At 43.3% G+C, this 27,566-nt stretch overlaps 1 protein-coding gene across 1 annotated transcript in view; it reads right to left on the reverse strand.

The window, feature by feature from the left end:
- The window catches only part of LOC144824322 (uromodulin-like), a 162,329-nt gene that overhangs the window by 21,923 nt on the left and 112,840 nt on the right, over positions 1 to 27,566 (reverse strand). The window contains exons 3-4 of the mRNA XM_078683440.1: positions 16,409 to 16,569; positions 14,719 to 14,964 (exon numbers count right to left, since the gene is read on the reverse strand). Of these exons, the coding sequence (XP_078539566.1) occupies positions 14,719 to 14,964; positions 16,409 to 16,569 (407 nt within the window). The remainder of the gene's footprint in view (positions 1 to 14,718; positions 14,965 to 16,408; positions 16,570 to 27,566) is intronic.

The raw sequence follows: 27,566 nt of genomic DNA on the forward strand, positions 1-27,566 counted from the left end.
AGCAGGCATGCAAATGACATACGTATTATCACATTAGGACATAAAAGTGTCGTAATTAGATTCGGGGAAAACACCAAATATCACTGTAAATGCAGTCATCACATAAACACAGCACACTGCACCTCTATTACAGGTTAACCGGTAAACAGTAATGCGGTAAAGTGTACCCTCAGGGGCCAAGCAGAATCGGGACCTCCATCGAAGGCCTACCCTGACCTGCAAGCAGGGGCTCCCATGCCCACAAAGGTATGTGTAACACCGGGTGAAGGGGGGCACCCACTGTCAACTCCAGCGAGTAGACCTGACTCTGTCCCCTTTGTGCCAAGTGAGCAAGGGCTGGAGCCCGTGAATGTGTGGTGCCACTGTGAAGAACTTCGTGAGCTCAGCTTTTCTCTAGGAGCATTAAGGAGACCTCTCTCCCTTCCTCGCATCAGCACCCGGACTCCACTGGCTGAATCAGGTAGCCGTAGCAAGCGTGTGGGCTTAAGGAACAGGCTTGTTTTCTGGGCAATGCATCATCAGGAATGTTTGTTGAGAGCGATCCTCCCACAGAGGCTCCGGCAGCAGAGAGGGACACTGGGCATTACAAGAGCCCTCACGCCCATGCTGTACTTGGGGAGTGAAACTCTCACTACTGGGGTGAAGAAGAAACGTTCTGTCATGCTAATGAGGGAACCTGGAGGGCTCTCCACACTTCGAGTGTACAGCCCCCAGAAGTCAGCAACACACTGACTCGACAGCCAGGAATATCACTAACTACGCACTGCTGTTGTCAAGGAGCTGGAAGCACATTCTACTGTTGGGCAACAGGCAGCATTGTAAGCAAAGAGCGTGCCAGCCCACAAATCCCTAGAGAGCACTGCGGGCACAAGAGCAGGCAGGCAACAGGCTAGCACACTGGTTTCCTTAGCAGATTGGCAGTCTCTCTAGTAGTCCAGCAGGTAAGTAGGCCAGCACAACAGAGCACAGCCCAAGTGGTGGTTTTCCTGGCAGCAGCTGTTCTTCCTGGTGCAGTATGTAGAGCCAGCAGCATCTGGTTACAGGTTCATGTAGTGTCTAATATCATGGGGTCAGAGCCCCTATACTTATAATCAAAATGTCTTTGATGTGGAGGTAACGTCAAAGGAAATATTAGAAGTGCACAACACCCCAATTCAATCCCAATCCTGGCTCCATACATCTGTAGGGGTACACAAACCTTTTATGTGAGTGCAGGGCATCACCTATACAAATGCAAGTGCACCCCTCCTCTCTCTCTGCCAGGAAGACCATTACATATGCAGATGGATTCAAATGCAACCATGTTACACCCAACCATATGGAAAGTAAGCACAAAGCCTAGCTGTCACTCCACCCTAAATGTGGATTGGAGTCAGGCTGCAAAGCACAAAGAGTCATAAGCACAAAGAAATGCTAATTTTCTAAAAGTGGCATTTCTACAATATTAATAAAAAAATCCACTTACACCAATAAGCATGATTTACCACCACTATTCCACACATACCAAACATGGCAATGCTACTCATTCCAGATCAGAAATTACCACTGAAAAACAAGGAATTCCTAATGCAAAGCTTTAAGAGGAGCCGCACTCATAGCAGTAAGAAACCAAATAGGCTGGCATGCCACACAATAAAGGCACATGTCCTGCCTTTTACCTACACAGCACCCTGCCCATAGGACTACCTAGGGCCTACCTTAGGGCTGACCTATATGTAGTCAAAGGGGAGTTTCAGTCTTGGCAAATAACTTTAAATTCTAATAAACTGCTCACGCAGGCCCTGCAGTGGCAGGCCTGAGACAGGTTTGAAAGGCTACTTCTGTGGGTGGGACAAGCATGTAGCAGGCCCACTAGTATCATTTCATTTACAATACCTGGGTATGTGGGATACCATGGTACAAGGGACTTACAGGTAAATTAAATATGCCTAACAGGTGTAGACCAGTCATAACATGTTTAAGGAGAGAGCACATGCACTTTAGCACTAAATAGCAGTGGTAAAGAGCCCTGAGTCCTAAAGCCAACAAAAGCAGGTCAGGAAAAATACAGAAGGAAGGCAAAAGGTTTCGAGATAACCCTGCAAAAAGATTATGGTACACTGTACTAGCATTCAGTAGAGGGATGTAGAGTGGAGTTTCACAGAGTGAAGTTGCATAGAGTAGATTTGCATACAGTGGAGTGCTGCACAGCAGCATAGCATAAAGTTGAGCGCCATACAGGGGAGTAGTGTAGAGAGGAGCGGCATAGAGTGGAGTGGGGTAGAACGGAGCAGCGTAGAGTGGACAGGCGTACAGTAAGGTGGAATGCAGGGAAGTGGTGTAGAGTGGAGTGGCATACAGTGGATTAGCGTACAGTAGACTAGCATCAACTGAAATAGCATACAGTGTAGTACCATAGAGTTGATTGGCAGATAGTGGAGTAGGGTAAAGTGGAGTGGCTTACCGTGTAGTAGTGTAGATTGGAATAGCGTACAGTGGAGTAGCATAGAGTGCAATGGTGTACAGTGGAATGGCGTAGAGGAGAGTGGGGTAGAGTGGAGTAGAGTACTGTGGACTAGTGTATAGTGTTGTGGTGTAGAATGGATGGTCGCAGATTGTCCACCCCCGGGCAGCTTCGGGCGGGTAGTACGGCCCGGGACTGGAGGATACGCTGATTAGACGGCGCTTATCAGCGCGAGGCGAGGAGCGGCTAATTTTGTGGCGCACTTACTTTGAGGCGAGTGGAGGTAGGGAATACAAATATTTTGAGTCTCTGTCTTTGGGCGTTTATCATTTGGCATTAATTATTGTGTTTTTTGGTAATGGAGGCAGCAGCTTCTGTGTGAGGCTGGGAGGGAGGATCTGCTTGTTCCCGGTGTTTTGGCTGAGGCATCGGTGGGCATGGAACAGCTCAGGCAGCTGGCGGCGGGAGGCGTATCAGCGGCTGTGACCGCTTGTTTGTCTAGTGAAGGCTCACCAACATCTTCTATGAATACTAGCGGCTTGCTGGCAGGCGCCTCACCTCATGCTATCTAGCAGCCCACTCAGTCTCCGTCGTCTCACTAGCTCCCCAGCATTTCCAGTAGTAGGAGGGGCAGGCCGCTCACACGCACAGTGCCTAGCTCTGTTTTAACAAAGAAAAGAATTACCAAAAGAGTTGGGACAGTGAAAAAAAAACTCGTCTATGGGGAAAATGTAGGAAAAAACCTCACCTAGTGGACAGTCAAGCACATGCAAAGCCCAATTACTAATCAAGTCAGGTTTTAGGAAACAAGAAAGATATATTTACATTTGGTAAAAAACTGTTTATATACACTGAATTGTAAGGAGATATGTTGAAGGACAGATGTTTGTCTCCGATTGTATCTGGTGAGAAGGGGGACACTATTTTATTGTCAAAACAAACTAAAAACCCAATTAATCTTTTGCACACATCACCTCAACAAAATGCTTATGATCGATGTAATGTTTTGCTGAGTTCAGATGCAGTTAAGGGCAGTGCTTCGTTATTTCACATTACCAGACAGAACCAGGTTAATCAGATTAACCGTTCTCTTGCAACTGAGACTGATGGACAGTGGATGTGGATTCCGAAGGAGATAAATGATGAAAGTAGACTTTTAAACCTAAGAGAGAACGGATATTTCACAGCTGTGTGTTCATGCTTTTTGCAGCCCGATGTGAGCGAGATACTGCCAAGCACAAAAAGGGGTAGTAAAGAATTACCGGTCAGGCATATAGCGTCCTGCATTTACGAAACAGCGAGGAAGGGGAATTTCAAGCGAAATTCTCTGCATCGTTGGAAGCAAAGAGAGTTCCAAAATACAAAAAAGCTATTAACTGGAAAGCATATGATGGGGTATAGGTGATGGGGAACAGCCAAGCAGTAGAAGGGGGTGTGGTAGTGTAGGGAAGAGCGGGGTGGTAGGGTCACAGTTCCTAGGGGAAGAGAATGGCTCTTTGAAAGAGGGAGAAATTGCGGCAGAAGGTGAAATATTGAAAGGTTTTCAAGAATTTACAGGGGAAAGCGGGGGTGTACTAAAGATGTTTCTAGAATTTATTTTTCACAGGACATAGAAACTGATGGCACCTCGGGCAGATCCAGTTTAAGAAATCAATACAAAGGGGTGAAGAGAACAGCTCTGACTGAAGAACGCACATCTACAAACCCACGTGAGGCACACACACAGCTTAGTCACAAACGTTCACGGGTGAATAAGAGCTTAGGAACAGACAGCGAACATACTAAGGTCACAGTACAAGAAAAAGACAGTCAGGGAAGAAGGTATGATAGTAGATGATAAGGTAAAAGCCACGGTAAGTTCAGATAACATTAATAAAGCATAGTGTACATCAACATTGTGACATTTACCTTATATGGGTTTGTCCATGCTACTGGGTGCACATTTAAATAAGGCTACGAAAGAAAAGATATGGAAAGGGGAGTTTATCGATGTATTTAAACTACTCCACAGGGAAATACAAGCAAAAGAAGGATCAAAAGAAGAAGCGTAGGAACTGGCAAAGAGGCCACCTTTGCCCACTAATATAGACACGTGGACGTCAGCCTTTCTTATTTTCGCCAGTGTATCATGCAAAAAGTTTCCTGATAGGTCAGTGTTCATTTTTAAGTATCTGGATACGATTTGGAAGGCTGCCACAGAATTTGGGGGATATGCATGGTTACACTATGATGAGGAGTTTTGGGCCAGACAAGTTTTAATGCCAGAAAACCTGTGGGGGGAGGTAGACAATGGACTCTGGGTCCAATGGATGTACCCTCAATGGCCTCCGCCATCCATGCATACCGCTAGCGGTTCATCGGTTCCTAATCAGCACTGTCAGAGCTGACCCACCCTGGGGAGTGGGGGATGCTTGGAACAGACCACAAACCCTTGTATCTGGTGCATGCTGGAATTTCAATAAAGGATTCTGTACAAGGAACCCTTGCAAATATAAGCACGAGTGCTCAAAGTGTGGGGCAAAGCATGCAGTTCTGCAATGTTTTGGAGAACAATCAAATTGGGGAAGTGGGTTTCCAAACAGAGGCAGAGGTTTTACTTTTCAGCCTGGGTACACAAGGCCTTCTACTCCAATCAAGGTGGACAGATTATGTAAATGGTTAAAATTCCACCCTGATACGCAAGAACCAACAATACTAGAATGGAGTTTCAAGGAAGGATTTACATTGGGATACCAAGGGCCTAGACATTGCAGATTTGCTGAAACTTTTAAGTCTGCAAACAAATTCCCACACAACGTTAGGAAAAAACTTCTGACAGAAGTAAAAGAGGGGAGGATGGCAGGCCCTTTCGATTCATGGCCACTGGAAAATCTCATTGTTTCCCCTTTGGGTGTGGTTCCTAAAAAGACAGAAAGGGAACTCAGGATGATCCAACACCTCTCATGGCACCAAGGCTTCTCAGTTAATGACTTCCTTGCAAGGGAAGATTCCATGGTCCAATTTGCTTCTGTAGACTCAGCTTTAGCAATGATAAGAAATACAGGGAAAGGCTCTGAATTAGCAAAATGCGGCATTAAGTCAGCTTTCAGGCTGATGAGGGTGCACCCCTCTGATTTTTCATTGCTGGGCATTTACTTTGAAGGAAAACATTTTGTGGATAAGACTCTTGCCATGGGTTGTGTGATATCATGCAGGCTGTTCAAAGTTTTTAGCTCATTCCTGCAGTGGTGTTTTTCTTTTCGGAGAAGGCATAGCGGTGTCACACACTACCTTGATGATTTTTTATTCATGGGAAAGAGTGGTTCCCGACAGTGCGAGAAGGCATTGAAGTATTTCAAAGAGCTTGCACAAGAATTGGGAGTTCCTTTAGCAGAGAACAAAACGGAAGGCCTCAGTTGTTGTCTTACATATCTAGGCATTGAAATAGACACCAATATAATGCAAGCTAGACTACTTGAGAAGCAAATGGTACGAATTTGCAATCGTGGCTGAGGAATTGACATTGTTTGAAGTTCAATGTCTGTAGGTCACCTTAATTTCGCATGCAGGGTCATACATGCAGGCAGAACATTTTGCAGGCGTTTGGGCTTTTCCATGTCTGGTATCAAACTGCCGGATCATAGAATAAGGATAACTGCTAGTATGCGGGCAGATTTTGAGGTTTGGTTAAGCTTCTTGAAAGATTTTAATGGGGTCACGCTCTGGTCATTGGACGAAGACTTCATTTGGCAGATGCATTTATTCTCGGATGCTTCAGGTGCCAATGGTTTCGGCCTTTTTTTGGGAGGGAAAGTGGTACGCGGAGAGATGGCCAGCCAGGTGGGTCACCGACCAGAAAACCATAGCTTTTTGTAATTTTTTCCATTGATAGTGGCTCTAGCTGTGTGGGGAACCGAACTAGCAAATAGAACAGTACTTTTTAATGTAGATAACAAGACTGTAGTGGACTTGGTTAATGGTCAGAAGGCAAAGGACAAACAGCTGTAGAAATTACTGCAAACATTCATGCTAGGCTGTTTAAAATTTAACATATTATTCAAAGTTAAACATATTGCAGGAGTTGAAAATAATATCACAGATGCCCTATCTCATTTTCAGTGGGAGAGATTCCAAGGTTTGGCTCCCAGAGGGGATATACGGAAGACTCAGGTACCCAGAGAGATATGAGATCTGGCAAACTGAATGCTCCACAACTCATCGAGAACTCATTAGCAAAGAGTACCAAATTGGCATACAGAAGAGTTTGGCTGGAGTTCTTAGATTCCGGTGCTATGCATAGAATTCATGATAGCGAAGGGTTACGGCAGAGTAGAGAAGACATGGTTAATTTCATTATGCTAAATATAGCAGAGAACATTTCTTCCACAACAACAGCAGGGAAGCTAGCTGGAATATCATTCTATGGGAAGTTCTTTTGGGGATACGAGCCTTCGGCAGGCTAAATGGTGATCTTACAAGGCTGGGCAAAAACAAAAAAGAGAGGGTTGTATAAAAGGGAGCCAATATCTCTAAAATTATAGTACAAGTTGACACTAAGTTTATACAATATTTGTTTCTCTAAGTTTGAATACCATTTGCTCAGGCTATGCATGATTTGGCTCTTTTTTGGTGCCTTCAGGATATCTGAATTGCTGGGCACTTCCATTACGGATGGTTTAAAAGTGCAGAATGTATCGCTGGAATATGGAGATATAGAAATGTTTCTTGAACACTCGAAAACTGACCAGATAGGCAAATGTTCAAGAATACTTTTACAAACCATAGGCGGTCCATTATGCCCTAAACAAGCATGGTTAGAATTTTTAGCAATAGGAGGTGCAACTTCAAATGTTGTTTTCCAACACTTGGATGGATCTCAACTCAGTTGCTGTCAATTTTGAGGAAAGAGTTGGAGAAAATTAGGAAGAATCCTGTAAATTTTGGTACACATTCATTCCGCATCGGGCGGCTTCAGAAGCGGCCAGATGGGGATTTTCCATTAGTGATGTTAAGAAACTGGGGCGTTGGTCCTCAGATTGGAGTCTATGTTACATTAGAGAGTTAGAATGCGAAGTTTAGGAGCAGATATTAATTGCTTTCTCTTTTCAGGTTTGGAGGCAATTTTATCCGTGTCACAGCGCCAAGTGTGGATAATTGGACATTCATTCATTAAATGGGCAGCAAAACAGGGAGAAAAAAGGCATTTCGGGAAGAATTTAGGGTTTAGTTCTAAAGAAATGTTAGTGTCATGGATGGGAAAAAGTGGTATCAAGTGGGGCCAGTTCATATGTTTAATGAGCGAGCTGTCTTTTAAGAATAAACCTGACATTGTTATGATCCAGCTTGGGGAAAATGTTCTAGTTCAGTTGTTGGGGCTTGGGCTGCTGATGGAAATGAAAACAGACTTGGAACTTTTTTCAAAGTCTTGGTCCAAAACACAGCTTGTCTTAACTGCACTGATGCCAGGCAGAATTTGGTGGGTGGCGGAGAGATTTACGGCAGTGGAAAGAGCAAGAAGGAAAGGGAACAGAGAATTACATCGTTTTTGTTACCATAATGGAATATTTTGGTTAGTTCATGATGAAATAACAAAAGAAGGTTGCCCGTTCTTTAGGCATGATGGGGTTCATTTGTCCTTTATTGGTAATGAAATCTATATTCTAAATAAAAAAGAGATGGTATCCAAAATTCTTGAAATACAAGCGTGGTGCTGAGAAGACACTGTTGAAGTGACAGCATTCACTGTTTATTTCATTATATACATAGATTAAGTTTCAACAAAGGGTTTATTCCTTTTACCCCCCACCCCCTCACTTCACAACTCTCTCTCTCTCTTTTTTCAAAAATTGTTCTATTAGATTTAGGTGGTAGTTTCCTGGTTATTTTGAGGCTAAAGTATCACCTGTTTGGTGACAGCGTATGTGTATGCTTACAGATATGGCAATTGTTAATAATGAATAAGGTTTTTTCACCTGATTGGTGACATGGGTGATATGTTTTACTTCAACTGATGACCAACGTCCAGTGTACAATGTCAATTTTCCAGTAGGGTGGGGTGGACAGCAAAAACTCCCGGGCTAGGGTTTTTCCTGGTGGCAGAGTTGGAGGAGATCAAGACAGACAGGAAGGGTTGGGGGCATTAGGAATAGCTTCAGACAGAGGGAAGCAAGGGAACGAGGTTGGAGGCAAGAGGTAGGAAGGAGTGGTAGATAGGGGTATGGGGAGGAGGATTAGGCAGAACAAGGTGGGATAATAGTTGTTATGGGATAGATTGCTTAGGGGAGGGGGTGTTAGTTTGGAATATGTTTTGAAATATGATCTGTATATAAATATGTATCGTATTGCCTACCTGTCCAATAAAGCGGCCTTTTACCCCATATTTGGGTCTCAGATGTGCTTATTGCCCGATGGGGCCTCCTGTGGGGTGGCAATCGCAGATTGTCCACCCCCGAGCAGCTTCGGGCGGGTAGTATGGCCTGGGACCTACACTGATTGGACGGCGCTTATCAGCACGAGGAGCGGCTAATTTTGTGGCGCACTTACTTTGAGGCATGTGGAGGTAGGGAATATAAATATTTTGACCCACCCACCCTTGAATGGTGTTTTATGTATTTCCAATTCATGTATAAATTCCTGATAAAATGTTCTTGTTTGGTGGTTGTCGCTTGGACAGGTGGTAGAGTTGGAGGAGATCAAGACAGGCAGGAAGGGTTGGGTGCATTAGGAATAGCTTCGGACAGAGGGAAGTAAGGGAACGAGGTGGGAGGCAAGAGGTAGGCAAGAGTGATCGATAGGGGTTTGAGGCGGAGGATTAGGCAGAACAAGGTGGGGTAATAGTTGTTACAGGATAGATTGCTTAGGGGCGGGGGGGTGTTAGTTTGGAATATGTTTTGAATTATGATCTGTATATAAATATGTAACGTATTGCCTACCTGTCCAATAAAGCGGCATTTTAACCCCATATTTGGGTCTCAGACGTGCTTATTGACCGATATACACAAAGGTCGCTCCCGCTGCTGAACCTAATGAGGCTCGATGTTCCCAATGCTTGGTTTGCATTTTTCGTTATTCATTTAGAAGCCCCTGCCAGGAAAGCAGCACGTCCCAAAACTGGAAGGCAGGACCCGAGCAGAGGGAAATCTGGCTCCCTGTTTGTGAGAGACATGGAATGCGCTTTTGAATGGTAACCTCTGGTACGGTACTGCTTTTTCAGAAAGCGCCTGTGATTGGTGGGGGAAGGAAGGACCAAGCAGAAAGGGGAATGAAGAGGATATATCTTAATGGCAGGAGCAGGCACTTTGATGCTGCGATATTGAGTTTGAGCAAGTGGTCTGATACCTTTGGAGTGGGGGTATTAAAGTTTAAAAAAAATAAAACAAGCAAAGGAGTGTGGGTGTATAATAGAGGAAAAAGCAATAAAGCGATAGAGAAAACAAGAGAGCATGCGGAAGGGACGGACGGGCAAAAATACAGCGGAGTGAGCAAAAATTTAAAAATAAATTACTGAAAGCGATAGGAAAAAAAACAAGTAATGGGGTGGAATGGACAGACAGGTAAAATGAAACCTGGGGTGGAATAAATAGTACCTGAATCAGCGTAGGGGTCCTAATCAGCTCAAATTAATCTCTACTTGAGCATTGCTCTTTAGCTAGAAACGGAAGTGGCATAGCAGGTCCCGAAACCAATTAGGAGGCAGCAAAGAGGAGCAACGTCGGAATCAACCTATAGTAAGTAGCAGGTGGGAATCACAGTGCTTTTAGTAAATACTCCAGGTCACAGCGCATGTGTGCTGATGCTCGACCTAAAAACTGCCCAGTACAGGACTAAGTGTTGAGTAGCAATTCCGTGTCTTGCAGAAAAAAAACTGTCATGCCCAGACCTTGCTCTGGAGATATATGTCGGAATTCTAAATTCCAGCCCACCAGTATCTCCGCCGCGAAGTCTGGTCAACTTGTAATGAGGCTTTTAGTGTTTAACCTACACCACCACTTTGAGTAATCATTGGACTCCTCTGCCCTACCACCTTGAGTGTGTCAAGGGCTAAAAGGGAGCACTTGGGTATTCAGGGGCTGATTTATAAGCCGCTTTCTTTGCCGGGGCATCACTTTTAATATGGGAAAAAGTAACGTATTGGACGTATTGGCGGTGCATGGGGCTTGCAAATAAGCCCCTCGATGTGAAGTCAGTAGTACCATCGCCCTGGGACACAATATATAAATAACTTCAATCGTCACAATTAAAGTCTAGTAGTCTTAAACAGGATCAAGTATGAGACACATGTAAGTTCAGGGATAAGGCATATTCTACTGTATGGTAGCATTGTACACCACTAACTACCCCAATGTGGGGGGCTGAGCCCTAACCTTATGGATAGCAAGCGGCACCATGTAGTGTGTGTAGCGGAGGTTTTTTGTTTTTGTTTTGAGGCTAAGTTTCATGGGTGAGGGTATGTTGAGATAGAGATGAAAATTGTATTTACAATAAAGACTGAATAATATAAACAGTTACACACCACTGTCCTAACTGAAAGGGAAGTGAGATGATCAGCGTGTGTGTGCACCTACAAAGAGGGGGTATCAGAAAAGGTGCAGTAATCCATATGGCAACATGCACCAGGTAGAGATGGTGATGAATGAGCAAAAGGATGCCAAAGAGCAAGAACTGGAATTAGTAACCTAAGTAGTACCCATTCAATCTTTTTTGTTTAAAGGCAAGGGATACTGCCTGCTGCTGAGCAAATAGATGCCATGAGCAAGGAAGGAAGTGGAAGCTCAATCAAGGTGAGCATCCTAAGCAGAAACTATGCATACTTTAATAGCATATGCCTAGGAACGAGAAACATGCAGGGTCGGGTGGGAGATTGGCAGAGCCAGATAGATAGGGTATGTGTAAGTGACAGAGTAGTTGGAGTGAGTGACAAGCCCTGATAAGAACAACAGTGGCTCCTCCATTAGGCCAGAGTGTCACACCCCTGCTGCGATCACCGCAAAGGTGAAAAAGAAAATGGTAATAAAAATAATGTATTACCATTTTATTTTTCACTGCTTCCAGCCCAAGTGTGTGTGGGGGGTGCATTGCTGCTGATTGACAGCAGGGTAGAAGTGGTGTCCATTTCAGTTTAAAGTGTGCAAGTCACTTTGGCTGGCTTTCTTGCGATGGCCAGCCTGACATGTGCACTTTAAACCAATCCAACCTGAACTATCTTAGACAGCTGGGTAGAGAGCAGGGATAGGCACCCAGTGCCTGAGAGAGCATTGAGCCAGCTCGCTCCAACCAATCTAGGTGGTTCTCTCATGGTCCACAAACACAAAGGCAGTGAGGGAAATCAATTACAGCTGCACTAGCTCTTTTATCACTCTTAGTAAATTTGCTCAACAATCTTGCTCATGCCCTCCTTTGTAAGTCCACTGCCCCAGAACTTAAATTTAGATTCACAATATAATTGCTCAAAGAGGCACAAATTAAATGGCATACAATATGCACTCGAGACACACAAATTAATGTAAAGACTTGTCTTCTTAGAAAATTCTTCTTTTATTCTTCATCAATACAGCCAACGCGTTTCACCCCATCGGGCTTCATCAGGGCTAGTCGTAGAAGAAAGTAGTTCCACGTCCTAAACGATCGTACAATAGTACTAAAGAGTTCAATCCTTCTGCAGAAGTCCTTGTCAGGATGAAATGACTTGTAAAGTATCCACTGTTTACAATCACGTTAAGAACTGTGTGAAGCTCCAGATAGATTCAATGTAATGAGCTCGGGCCTCAATGTGTTCCAAATTCGGTTCTTCGATATATACCCAAAATGCCATCGGAGATGTGGTAATCCTCCCGGGTAGCAAATACGAACTAAAAGGAACTAAAAGGAATTGACAGCATGCATTTTTTTAAGACGCCAACATCCAATGAAAGTTCGTATTTGCTACCCGGTTTTAAAAGCTCTTGGGAGGTAACTGATGGCGATATAACCTATTAAGTATTGGTATGCGAAGGAGAACTTCCGCGTAAAATATGCTTACAGCCTCTTGAAAACTCAATGAACAAAGTTAACAGCTGGAACAATATTGATGTACATATTACTGTGGTTGATGAGTGATGGATAGTGGGCTAATTTATGTATCTTGTACTTACAGTCACCCCTGAAGAAAGGCACTGAGTGGCCTGAAATGCATTGGGTTACAATAAAACTGCTTTTCACGGATTTTGGCTTCAGCACGTGTTTTTGCCAAGAGGTTCGGATGTTGTTCAGAAAATGATGTGCTACACAGGCTGAGCACGTCACCAGTGAGCACGCGATTTGGACAAAGAAAACTGGTTAAACATTCTGGCTGAACTACGGTGTGCTACCCCAACCCCAAAAACATATTGTTCACAATATTTAGCCCTCGGGGGTAAGCACCCGGACAGCAAGGAGTATATAATTGATATTTGGCAAAAGGCACTGCATCATTCCCATGCCAGGCGGAATACCTTGAATCCTGGAGTGTGTTTTATTTTTGGTTTAAATATGCCTGTTAAGTATTTCATGAGTATGGTAAAAGAGCATACATGTGTCACAAAAAGCAGCGTTGTTTAGTTTCTGTGCAGAAAACTACATTTGCATGGAATGTAGGTAGATTCCAGTCACGTTAACATGAAAATATGATTGGTGCATCATGGGAGTTAGAGAAACTAAGAGTGAACAAGGAAGGTGAAGCATTCCACTGGTGCTAATGATGTTGCTTCAAGTGGGCGGATATGGAGGGAGGAGCGCTAGTCACGTTTATAATGAAGTGGTTGATAGACACAAAGTGAAATAACCTCGCTCATGGTGGGAGGAAGTTTGTTTGTATAGAGAGCAGGTAATCTAGCAAAAGCGCTCGAATGTTTAAGAAGCAGGCAATAACGTGAAGTTTAAAACTCCGGTGGGAGGGCTGGTTATACAGGTTTCTATAAAACGGTTTTAAAAGCTCTTGGGAGGTAACTGATGGCGATATAACCTATTAAGTATTGGTATGCGAAGGAGAACTTCCGCGCAGAATATGCTTACAGCCTCTTGAAAACTCAATGAACAAAGTTAACAGCTGGAACAATATTGATGTACATAATACTGTGGTTGATGAGTGACGGATAGTGGGCTAATTTATGTATCTTGTACTTACAGTCACCCCTGAAGAAAGGCACTGAGTGGCCGGAAATGCATTGGGTTACAACAAAACTGCTTTTCACGGATTTTGGCTTCAGCACGTGTTTTTGCTAAGAAGTTCGGATGGCCCTGCATTTACATAAGAAACTTGGAAACATGCCGTTTCCTGGCATGTGGATGAAAAGAGTGATGAATGTGGAAAAATAATGAATAGAGATGAACGTGAAATTATGAAAAGTGTGAAGAAGTGAAAAATTGGTTGCACATGCATTTGAAACTAGCTGTGCCACTGGATGGAGCTTGAAGGTGTTCCATGTAGATATGGTTTACTTCGGGACAAATGAGGCGCTTTGGTTCAGTTGGGGAAACCAGGCGCTATGGTTCAGTCAGGGCATTTCATCCACTTGGTTCTGGTAGACATAAAGGCACCATGGGTAAGGCAGAGATTACAGTAACATGGTTAAAGTAGAAACACGTCAACGCCATGGTAAAGGAAATTCACTGAGGCACCATAGTTATTCAGACCATTGCAACAACAAGATTGGGGTGGGATAATGAGCTATCCTGCTTAAGATGCACCTGAGTGACATGGATAGGCAAGGTCACTGGAGCACCATGGGCAAGCTGGGATATTGATGAGCCATAGTTTAACTGGATCACTTAGGCGCCTTTGTTTAAATAGGCACTGACACATCACGATTATGGGGGACTTTTAAAGCTCATGCTTAAGGTAGGTACTAAAGTGCCACAGTTAGGGCCAGCCCAATGGTTAAGGCAAAGACTGAGGCAGCATGGTTAGGGTACTCACTGAGGCACCATGATTGATGTAGACATTGTGCTCCATGGTCACTGTAGAGATCAAAGGCAGTGTGATAAGTGTAGTGCACTGAGCAACTCTGTTCATAGAGCAGTGAAGCTTGAGGTTAGGAGCATGAGTTTCCCAAGTGCCTGCAGACCTGATGCCACAATTGACAAGCCAACCATTTTACAAGTTTCCAATATTAAACCTTATATTTCTAACTGTCCTGAATAACATGATCTCTGATGAGTGGCTGTAAGATGAGGCCATTGCTTACCCATACTGTGAAAGGCCCACTTAGTTTGAGATTACAACTTCACTGCATGAAGTGCACTCTTTTGGTTGGTGCTAGTAGGCTTACCATTTTCCTTACCCATTCTCGATGAGAGAAACTTTGATGGCACTGTTGGGGTCTTGCGTCGGAGTTGCATAACAGGTATCCACTCTTAAGACAAAGACATCAGCATCCCCAACTTCTGTGGTCATACCAAAATAGATGGTGGAGCCTATGGACATGTCCTCCTGACCTGAAGGGATGGGGCTGGTGTAGGAAGGGTTGCTGTATGCGGCAATGGTGGTCGAGGCCAGTCCACTGCCACCTGTAGACAGACCTATGGTACTGAAGATCAAAGTGAAATATTAAAGAGAGCACTCACTATAACTTTTCGCCTAACTCATGCTGTTACAAATGCACACACTCAATCCATTCCACTGAATCTGTGACATTCAGTAGGCTACCACACTCAGCCACCCTGTTCAACATCACCAACTTCACATTCATGCCTTCAACCAAAGCAACTTCCACCCACACACTTACCACCAACAAATTATCAAAGCCATGTTTACTGCCAATACACCACTGCACTCACAAGTTGTGTCCATATACCTATTTGCATACAATCCACAAGCAAGTTACCTCTCAAATCACTTGTTGACAGTATCCTTATCTTTGAGTCTGTACAGTGTTTGATGCCTTTGTCTAGCTTAGCGGTATGCAAACCCCAATACATTCCTCTCGACACATCAACACTCAAGTAGTAAGGTCCTCCACCCAGCACAACACTACCACATGCAGAAATATATGTAATCCGAAAATATAGCTGACTGTTTTCCCAATCAAACACCACCTAACCTCTGCAGCCATGAACCCAACTGAACACAAGACCACCTGACAAAATGCACCATTGCCAAACCCCCACAGACACGCCCCCACAAAGAAAAACTGCCCACATGCCAATATACTTAAATACATCACTACACCACACTGCATCCCCATCAGAACTACGAAAACACACACACATAGACACACACCAACACACATCATAGACACAGTACAATCTCTTCTGACCGCTCTTCTTGGTGAAATGGTTTTTGGCCTTCACCTAGAATATTACAAAACCATTCCTAACATGACATGGAAATTGATTAAAAGGAATAAAGAGTGATACCTGAATGTCAAGGGATTAAATAACATGCCTCCCTTCACACTGACACACACCTTTCCTCCCAGGGTAGATCAACCCAATCTGTCATGAGCAACAACTAAGTGACACTTTCCTGCACTAATCCTTTCCATTGTCTTTGATATCCACTGGGAATTATCTTCCACTCATGGCTAACTAAACCTAGTCTAATATCAAATTGCATGACAAGTATGAGGATTGGGAAGCAAATTCTATTGTTTTAGAGGCATGCCTGTGATTCTGAGGGTCAAGGTTGTAGGAGGAACAGAAGTAAAGTGAGTGAGTCCAGGTGTTCTGAATACATTATAAGTGTCTTTCAAAGAACTATAAGGAGGAATAAGCGATCTGCCCACCTTGTAGAACTCAGTTAAAGCAACTTATCAGGATGGAATTAGATATGACTGCCCAGAACTCATCTTTCACAGAGCATTAGCAGGACCAAGGGAGAGCTCAGTAGCCTGTGCACCTATGAACAATCCCATTGCAAGGACTGGGGAAAATCTTATCCCCTGTACAAGTCTACTAAAATGTTTCTCAATATTTGTGAGTGAGGGAGAGAGACCACCTAGGCAGTTGGGGAGTGATTATAAACCATCTTACCTTGCCATAGGTCTCAGGACAGTATCCAGGCTGGTCTTTATGTCCAGAAAATAAGTGCAGGAGAATGGAAACTCCACCTGATTTCCTGCTATAATTCCTGATGCATATTTCAACGGTGGGATATGCAGCACATTCGAATATGTCACATGGGTGGCGTTGAGCTAGGATAAAATGAACAATTTGTGAAGTTCAAAGGAGTGAATTTATCACATCATTTCAAAGGATATTGGTAACTTGGACACAGCATTGACAGGGAATTGGATGTCTGCTGTTGACCACAAGCCGCTCTTCAATGATCATATGCCACATTATTTAATAATACATAATTCAAGCACTCATGATACTGAACAGTTTGTAATTTGCTGTGCTTGCTGGGAGGATGGCATCAGTGAGCTCGAGCATTTGACACAAGCAAATCTGGTATTGTGCGATCATGAGTTTGAATCCCAAAAGAAAGTCTCAGCCTTCCATCTTAAGATGTGAATAAATTGAGGCCGGCAAATTAGGAAATTGTGCCATAGGCTTTTCACAGTGCTCAATAACAGTAGGAGTGCGGTGTTTAGTGCTATATAATATAAAAAATAAAAAGGGTAATTTACTCATTTTTAAAGCAACACAGCACTGGATCTGGATTTACTGTGCTGCATTGCACAAGGGCAAAAACAACCCCAAGCCATATCTACTAAAATTGGTCTGCTCTTGCTGTCATCCCCTGCACTGGTGCTCTAATTAATCTCTCACTTTGCCACTGGAATTAAGCTAACCTGGCTGATGAGGGGTGTTACCCCGAAACTGGTCCCAAGATGCTTGTTTCCGGTCCAGGGAAGACCTGGCTTTTCAGTTAGGTCAGGATTGTTCCCATAAGGCACGGGGTCAAGAATGATTTGCATATGGCTGTGTCTGAACTGGGGTGGCGAAGTGAGCTAAAGAAAAATGATGGATTCAACCCATATCTGTGACTGGGGATGAGTGTCTCAAATGTTTCAGCTCTCTGTCCATCATCTCCTTGTGTTTGCTCGAGTTAAACTACATTGGCAAATAAACAACCTTGGACCATAGTACAGATGTGAGCATGTGCAAGCTGATATTGGTCTTTCACTGGAAACATATTCTTCCAGCACAAATTTCCATGCCTAGACAAAGTCTGAGGAAGGATCCCTAACATAGAATGTATGTTTTGCACTTCAGAACATATGCAATGTGTTGGTTTTTTGAGGACTGAAAATATTTCCTGTTATTAATGCCTACTAGGGTCAAGTTAATCCATTCCCACGTTACAACAAGTGCTTGAGGTCATCAAGTGGAGGCAGACCTGCTTCTGCGAAGAAAGCCCATGACAATGAGTAGATGGAAATGTTCTTTTGTGGCCAATGTCAGTGACAATCGGATAAAACACCTGTTTCATTGGAGTTAGGTTGTGTCGCGGTGCTCAGGGAGATCTGTTTTTGGAAGGTGACTCTCTGTTGCTCATCAAGGCCTATTTCTGTGAGGTGAACACATGTGACACTACTGAGGGTGGACTTCTCCTGTGGTTCGTATGACATTATTAGGCACCCCTCTGGTAGTGCTGAGTGAGGTATGTATCTTTCTTGTATATTTTGCAGTACAGTTTGTGCATGCTATTTACAAATCCAGAGGTTTTGAAAGGGCACTAATGAAATATACTTTTGTTTGTGAAGGCAAGTTTTGCCTTCCCTGGGCGTGTGCTTGGTCTCACTTCTTGAAAACACTTTAAAAGATTTGGAATATGGAATTTTTCAATATCATGTCTCCTAAATGTTGGCCTAAGAGCTGTATTCCAAGCAGTAAGAAAATCTGATTATGCACGGTCTCATGGATTATTGTTTTTCAAAATGCTTTTACCATTTTTCATCACTTCATTTTTCTATTCATCCAATCCCAAGTAGATTCACCGTCATGTCTTATAATAGACTTCATATGTAAGGGGCAGAGGGTGCAAATCAATGTAATGTATACACCACAATCACCGGTAGAGGTGAGAGCCAGGGCTACCTAGAGACCACAAGATGAGACAGCAGTCAGGGCTCAGACAGCAATATTGACAATGTAATAAAAGGTTTTTTCAAATTGCTGATGAAATACTTCCATCCACTGGTGAACCCTTTCCATCTGTTCAAGTGGGGAAACATACAGACACCCTCTCCTTTACACACACACACACACAAACACACCCAGGCACACACACACACAAACACACACACACATGTAATATCTCTCTCTCGCTCTACAAAGTTCTATTAGGTGCTACAAAGAGCTTAACTAATCAATTGCAAGAGCCCCATTTGTTTTTGGTAAGCACTCTGTTGAATGTCTGCAGGTCAGATGAGTGACAGCAGGATATCAATTCAGGCACTACAGGAGCTCAGCGCTTTCCAGCATACACTGCATGGGTTTCATTGGATTACCTACAGAGGCTCACTTTGGAACATATATAAGATCACTGGAGTGCCTTTATGCACTTAACTGGGTATCTGCATGAGCTGGAGGACCTTCATTAAGGTTGTACTACTTAATATCGACAACAAAATTATCGACGACAATATCGAAGTCAGAATACACACACCCTACACTTATAATTAAACAACAAAAATGATGATTTCAAAATATGGTCCTACAAAAGTATCTAAAGTTAAAAAGTACTTAAAGCAAAAATATTGATTATGATTACAATTACAATAACGCCTGCTTTTAAAATTAAAATAATAAAATAATACAAATATTGAAAACCACATAGATAAAAAACGTAACTATGTATTTTAAAATATCAAATGTATTCAATTTTAAACTTGAGAGGTTTCAAAATCTTTAAATGATTCAAATTAATTTATCTTGTACATATTCTTAAAAATATGTACTTTTAATTGCAACTAGTGGAAAAATAATATAGTTAATAGATGAAAAGATATTTCATTACAAAACATAAACATTATATAAAAATAAACTATTTGTATAAACATGTAGTAAGCTAAAAATAAATTCAAAAGAACAATCTTCATAAATACATTTACTTAAAATGTTAAAAATGGAAAATAATTGCATATGAATCCACAAGTATACAGTTTATGATAATTGAATGCCTCATGTACAAAGAATCAATTCAGTAAAAGTGAAGGTCAGTTCACAAACGACAGAATTGCTATATTTCGCAAATTAGCCTACTTCATTAATAGTCATGCCGTAGGTTGCAAATAGCAACCCTCTACGTTTGACCACAATTACAGTAATGGTGTCCTACTGGGGTCAGCAGACTACCATGTCTGTTACTGCTTTTAAATAATACAAGCATTTTTTTTAAATGCAGCTTATTTTCCTTTAATGAAATGGGATGTGTAAAAACAAAAATGGTAAGTGACACTAACCTTTTTTAGGAGTAGGCAGCGGTCCGATGGTCTTATACTATTCCCACTGTAAATTAGGCATCAGTGGAGAAAGCATTAGAATCTGGGGGAACGGGTCAGATTTACAAATCTCTGATCCATGTTCGTTGTTCCAGGAAGCCTGGTCATAATGGGGTGGTCGGAAGAATGCCACCAATGCGCCCCTGTGAGTCTGTCGGTCCGCCGAAGGTGCGCCTAAGGTAAGCCCGTCTGCGCCCGTCCGCGCCCCGGCAGCGCGCAGGGCCAGAGAGGCTGCTCAGGCTGGGCCCCAGCAGGTGAACTCCCATATAACGTATAGCAGAGATGTACTTCTATCCCTCAATAAAATCTCATGCGGTAACTGCACGGTATGTAAATGTAAATGTAAATGTAAATGTAGATTGTGCTTATATAGCGCACGGCTACCCGCAGTGGGTGTCCCGGCGCTTGCTTAGGGAACCCGTCCTGATATTCCCCTGTGAGATAGCAGGGTATCCACAAGGTGAAAGTCAGGCATCCCGCCGCGAGGGGCCGTTGTGGAGATTAAGCAAGCTATTGCCCAGAGTCGCAGAGTGTGAACCCGTGAGTCGAGGAGGAACCGGGGCGAGAATTATCGAGGCAGTGGAATTTTTAGTCCAAGACCCGCCGAGGCGGGGAATTGAACCCTGGTCCAGGACCGATCTCAGCTTCCGGGTCTGCCGCCTCTAACCCCTGAGCCACACTTCTCCACGTATGGGAGGTTCAACACTCCGCTAATGCGGTTTGCCCTGTATGCCAGTTCCATCTCAGACCGGGCCTTCCCTCTCCCTCTTCCTTAGTCAAGGAAGAGGGCGACTCTAGAATTCGAGCTGCTCTCATCAATGCCCGCTCTCTAGTCAAGCACACGGAAGAGATTCGTGAGCTGATACTCGATAACTCGCTTGACCTCTTATTCGTGACTGAGACTTGGCTTCACCCCCACTGTGCCCCTACAATTGAGCTGGCGATACCTAGGGGCTTCAAAATTATAAGGGCAGATCGCAGCTTGGGCAGGGGAGGAGGACTAGCAGTTATTTATAGAGACAAATGGTCCCTGATTAAGGAATGCACTGGTGCCATTGAGGACGGGGCAGCACTGGAATTTTCGATTGCTCTCACTCCATATTTTACCTTGGGTGGGCTACTGATCTATCGCCCTCCGGGGCCTCTGGGCTCCTTCATTAAATCTCTAGAGGAGTTAGTTGCCCAGAGAGCACTGAGATTCCCCAAGTTTCTGCTCCTGGTGGACTTCAACATACATATGGATGTTCCTACAGCCCTGGGGGTTAGAGACTTGGAGGCATTATGCACCTTAGCGCAACTTAAAACACAAGGTCAGGATACTACCCACCTGGGAGGACATTGCCTTGATCTGGTCTATACCAACTTTGGTGTCTTATCTGATACTCCTTGCCCAGTTACATGGTCAGACCATTTCTTGGTAAATTTTTCCTGGGAAACTGACAGGGCTCGCACCACAGCTGGTTTGCAACAGATCCCCTTCCCCCAGAGGATTAGTATCCCAGCTCTGGCAACATCTCTATCCCATACTTTCCCGGACAAGTCGGGTAATCTTGAAGAAGCAGTCGACAATTTCTCGACATGGGTCAGATCCTCTGCAAGCCGGCTACCACACACTAAAACAAGAACTCGCCCACGAGCCACTCCGCCATCCCCCTGGTACACGGAACATCTTAAAAGCTTAAAAATAAGCTGCAAGGTGCTGGAAAGATCATGGAGGAGGGAGTACTGCCCATTAGCTAAAGCGAAACTCCGAGCAGGGCAAAAATATTATTACGCTGCAATTAAGAAGGCTAAGGGAGATTATTATGCAGACAGGATTCATAAAGCTAAAAACAACATTAAAGAAATATTCTCTATTGTAAAAAGTTTTACGTCCCCGGTAGCAGAAATTCAGGCAGCCCCTCTATCTGAGGGATGGTGTGAAAAACTGTCCACCTACTTCACACAAAAAATAAAGAAAATCCAAGAAAGCCTTAAGACCATTGGCTCTGACCCCCCTCTGCCAGCTCAGGCAAGACAAGAACAAGACGACTCCCGTCAACTCTTTATTCCATCTATCGGCATAAAGCCTAAAGAGGCAATGTGCTCCTTTATAAAGGTTGAGGAGAAGGACGTCTTGGCTATCCTTAAAGCGCTGAAATCTGGATCCCCGGCGGATCCCTGTCCAGCCAGAGTCCTGAGCGGTGTGGCGGAGGTTATTGCATCTACAGTTACAGACTTGGTCAATGAGTCTTTACTAACAAGTAATGTACCACCTCAGTGGAAACAAGCAAAACTCCTCCCACTGATTAAAAAACCCTCAGCGGACCCCCTGGTTACTTCTAATTATAGGCCCATTTCCCTGCTCCCAGCCTTAGCTAAGGTCTGTGAGAAGGTGGTGTTTCGTCAACTGGAGAAGTTTGTGGAATCTACGGGGGCACTACATCCTGCCCAATCCGGATTCCGCTCCTCCTTCAGTACTGAGACCGCGCTAGTGGAGGTCACCGAGGCCATCAGGGATTGCCTGGACGGGGGCGGCAGAGCGGCCCTAATTCTATTGGACCTCTCTGCCCCGTTCGACACGGTTCCCCATGCCCAGTTGCTCTCTAGGTTAGAGGACATTGGCATCACTGGCGCGGTTCTCAAATGGGTCGAATCCTTTCTCACTGACCGATCACAACAAATTTGGCTCCCCCCTTACCATTCATCGATTAGCAGGGTAGATACTGGAGTCCCTCAAGGGTGGACTTTGAGTCCCCTACTTTTCAATGTGTATTTGACTCCCCTTGTATATCTTGCGGAGAGTTTGGGTGCGAAAATAATGGCTTATGCCGACGACACCCAACTCCTCTTCACGTGGGACAAGAATAATCACGATACAGAGAGAGTCCAACAGTGCTTGTCCTCAGTATTTGCCTGGCTGGCTAAGGCGGCTCTCAAATGCAATGAGGACAAGTCGGAGATTCTCCTGTATGGCCAATTTCCAGCGGGATTCAAAGAATCCATTTGGCCCATAGGATTGCCGTGCCCCACTGGGAATTGCGGGGCTGCAAAGAACCTAGGTGTCTGGTTCGGCGCTGACCTACGCTTCCAAGATCAGATTATGCGTTTGGCGGGGACCTGCTATGGGACCCTTACCACCCTCCGGAAGTTCTTTCCCCTTCTCCCCCAGGAAGCTAAAGAAACAGTGGCCAGAGCACTTATCCTTTCGCGTCTGGACTCCGCCAACACGCTTTATGTTGGCGCTCCCGACTTCCTGCTTCACAAACTGCAAGTAGTCCAGAACACGACAGTGAGGCTCCTATTTAACATTCCCAGATGTCTTAGCGTACGAAGGCAAATCTCTGAGCTTCACTGGCTTCCAGTGGCTCTCAGAGTGCGCTATAAGATCTTGACACTGGCTTTTAAAGCCTTACACGGCCCATGCCTGCCCTACCTAAGTCATAGGTTTGCGTTCTACCATCCCCCGCGACAACTGAGATCTGCCTCCCTCAGACATTTGGTTACCCCCAGATTCAAGAGAGCTCGTCTCAGGGGAAAATCCCTGGTGGTTAGAGCAGCCCAGTTATGGAACAACCTCCCCGACCATCTTAGACACACGACAAGCCTCACATATTTCAAAAAACATCTAAAAACTTTTCTATTCAGGCAAGTTATGTAGACCACAAGCTTTCTGTTTTTCCGATATTTGAATCTCCTCTCGCGCCAGGACAGTCTTGACTATTAGTGCGCGTTACAAGAAATATATAACATAACATATAACATAACTCCTAATAAAGCCCTCAGTACCTTTGGGGAAGCTTTGGACGGAGGGTGAAGGAGGTCAAAAGTACTCTTCCCACTCTAAACTAAGCAAAATTGAGGAAAGCATTGGTCCCCGGGGGGTAGCGGGGCAGATTTACTATTTCCATTTCAAATAAAACAAAATTTGTGGAAGCATTGGAATCTGGAAGGGTTAGATTAGCTATTTCTACCCCAAACTAAGCAACAGTGGGCAAAGCATTGGAGTCTGGAGGTGGTGTCAAATACACTATTCCCACTCAAAACTAATCAATGATGAAGGAAAAAAAGCTGAAATAAATGTAATAACATTTGATTAATAAATTTGCATGAACACATTCCTTAAACAGCACAAATTATTTGTTGTTACAACAATAAATAAAGGTTAAAACAAAAAATGACAAATATTTTCATTTTTTTATTTTTTATTTATTCCACAGTAACTCAAAAGACTAATACATACATTTGTCATACCTTCATATATGCATATGATCAGAAAACGATCCCCAAATGCCATGACCAATTTAACGTTTTTTCACCCCTTTAACTGAATACAAACTTACTTCTAAATTAAATAAATTATACATCTTTGCCCTCCATCGTTCAAAGGAAGGAGGGTCAATTTATAACCATTCAGCCACAATACAAAACCAGGCAGCAGTCATAGCTATAAAAATCAGACGTCGGTGTTTAAACAGGGGAGAACCCTACACAAGTGCAGGCCCCATACCCAAAAGCATAATTGCAGGTTTTATACCTATCGGAATCCTGGACAAAAATTGCTCTATACTAACAATATAGTTTGTCAAATGACCACAACAAACAAAAATATGCAAAATATCCACATTGTTCCCCCACACCGAAAACATTTACCATCGTGCCCTGTCCCCCATTTAAGCATACGTGCCGGCATGTAATACAAATTAAAAACCGTTTTAAAGCATTGCACTTTCAAATTGGCGGAGTGCAAAGCTTCCCTAGATCTTATGACAACATATTTTAAGGATATATAATCTACTCCCAAAATTATAGACCATTTAACATTATATTTATCTATAATAACTATATATATAACTCTAACCTCCCCAATTTTGTCATGACGCTGAATGGCCTCAACTACTGTATTAGGAACCGGTGTAATTTTTTTCCGACTTATAAAATCTCGAACTTAAAGAAACTTACAAAATTGAGATTTAGACAGATTATACTGTCTAGACAGCTCTTCAATAGACATAAGAGAACCACCCGTGTCAAAAAAAATCCCCCACTTGAACAATACCTTTTGCCCTCCAACCCAAAGCAACTCTATCCCAAAAAATAGGTGGAAGAAGCCTTACGGAATTCATAGGGGTGTACTGAGACAATTTCTCAACTATACATAACTTAAGTATTCTTTTCCATACGTTTAAAGTAGCTGCCATCTATTTATTTAAATAAACATTCTCGTGCCTCTGGTCCCAACAGAATCTGAAAAATGGAGGGGGCCTCTGCAGCATTGCCTATATCTTCCCCAGTCAACAAGATCCGCATCTTTAACAAAAAACATGCATAAAAATACAAAGCAAAATCCGGGATGGCTAATCCCCCACATTCAATTGGTAGCATCAAGAATCTGATAGCGTGTCTAGGTTTACCTGGTGACCAAAGAAACATAGAACAGATAGACTGCAGATGCTCAAGTTGGGACAATGTTACTTTTAATGGTACAGCTCTAAACATATTTAAGACCTTAGGCAACACATTCATTTTGATAATATTACTTCTACCAATTAATGTGAGGTGAAGTCGTGTCAACTTGTCTAGTGATTCCTGAATGTTACGTAATAACATAGTCCAGTTAGCATCAACTTATATATGCAATGATGATCTAATTTTGATGCCCAGGTAAATTACTCCTTTTACGACTTGAGTGTCATCCAGAGTCACCTTTTCAGTGATTAAGACTTGCGTTGAAGGGCTTAATCAAGGAGTTGTTGCCTAACTGTTCGATAAACGGATTTATGTACAACGCAAAAAGCAGAAGTGAACAGGGGCACCCCTGCCTTGTACCCCTGGTAATATTCACTGTCTCTGATAATAGGCCCATTGAGGCAATCTTAGCGACCGGTGAAGTGAACAGAACCTGTAGGGCAGTGACAAATCGTTTCCCAAAGCCCAAACAAAACATCAATTCCCACAGGTTCTCCCACTCCACACGGTCAAACGCCCTTTCTGCGTCCAATATAATTAAGCCTTATTCCCACTTTTCCGTCTGAGCCACATCGAAGGGCATCACCAGCTTATTAACATGCGTAACTGTGCTACGCTCGGGAATAAAGCCGTGTTGAGCCTGCGAAACTAAGTAACTAATAATTTTAAACAAGCGGGTGGCCAAAATCTTTGAATAAATGTTACCATTGCCGTTTAATAATGAAATCGGCCTATAAGACCCCACCAATTTCGGGTCTTTACCCTTTTTACTAAAGACCACAATAGTGGCTTCTGCCCAAGATTTAGGGGCAAGTCCCTCCTGTGCAGTCCTAAATGTGCTCAGCATGTCTTCTTTTATTAAACTAAAAAAAAGCTTATAGATCTCAGCCAGAAGTTTGTCGGGTCCAGCGGCCTTCACTAATGCTAAGTCATTGACCACAGCTTCTACCTCTTCCTTCATAATTGGACCGCCCAACATTGCTATCTCTCTAAAATCTAACTGTGCTGTATCCCATCCAGAAAATTATAGATATTCATACCGTGTGCAACCTGTTGAGTACATAACTCCGAATAAAACTGATGAAAGATTGATAGTATCCTTTTAGGATCCTGACAAACTGTCCCCGCATTATCTTTCAGTGCGCTAATACGGCTCGTGGATTCTTTCATACGTAGCCGAAGTGCCAAGCACCGGTCCACAGCTTCCCCAAACTCATGAATTTGCTTTTTATAAGCAAGTTATTTTCTGGCATTTTCCATGTTCCACACTCATTGGATTTTAGCCCTTGCTTGGTCAGTGGCCTCTTCTAACTGTTGGATATTACCCGCCTGTGACATAGCTCCCTGGATTAGTTTGCCCTCAGCATCTCTAAGCAAAGAATACAGCTCCTGCATCTCCATTTTTCTCTTTCGATTCTGCTGAAAGACAAAACTCAATACCTCACCTCTGAAGCATGCCTTAAACGAGTCCCATACTGTTGCATAATGGGAAGAATGTCTATTGATAGAAAAAAATGTATTAATCTACCTGGACATATGACCTTTAAAATCTTCATTTAAACAAAGTTTCTGGTCAAATGAAAATGTTTTTAAAGGCAAATGATGAGCAGTAGCAGTGACTGCAAGTACAATTCAAGAATGATCAGGCGAAATCCTCGCCAAAATTTGAATCGAAGCCCCACCCAATGACACAGCAGATTAAAAAAAATAATCTAAACGTGCAAACTTTTTATGAGGAAAAGAATAATAAGTGAACCCGTGGTCTGTCGGGTTTAATTTACCCCAAACATCAATCAAACCATGATCATTTAAAAAGTTGTGCAAAGCTTGGAACACGTGTGGCTTCCCCCACTGTAGCTTCGGGATCCTTTCTGCAAATCTAAGGTAGATAAATTGATATTTATATCCCCACATACTATCAAAGGTGTCCCCCAAGTTGCTATATCTATATATAATTCTTCCAAAATAGAAGCATTATCTAAATTGGAGCCATATATGGTACAGACTGTATATTTAGTGTCCCCGATCCTGCACTCTGTAATGACCCCTCTGCCGACTTTATCTGCCAAGCAGCGTCCCACGGTAACCGTATTATGTTTGGCTAATATCGCCACTCCACTTATCATAGAAGATTGCTGTGAAGTCACCACTAGAGAAAACCCAAGTGTTTCTAGAATTGACCTTTTTGTCCAGGGTATGTGTGTCTCTTGGAGACATACCAGATCTGACTGAATACTACATGTTAGAAATGGGGGTCTCTAGTTTGCAGTGGCTATCCACAGTCCAAGTAG

Source organism: Lissotriton helveticus, chromosome 3_1 (assembly GCF_964261635.1).
Source record: "Lissotriton helveticus chromosome 3_1, aLisHel1.1, whole genome shotgun sequence".
NCBI classification, from domain to species: domain Eukaryota; kingdom Metazoa; phylum Chordata; class Amphibia; order Caudata; family Salamandridae; genus Lissotriton; species Lissotriton helveticus.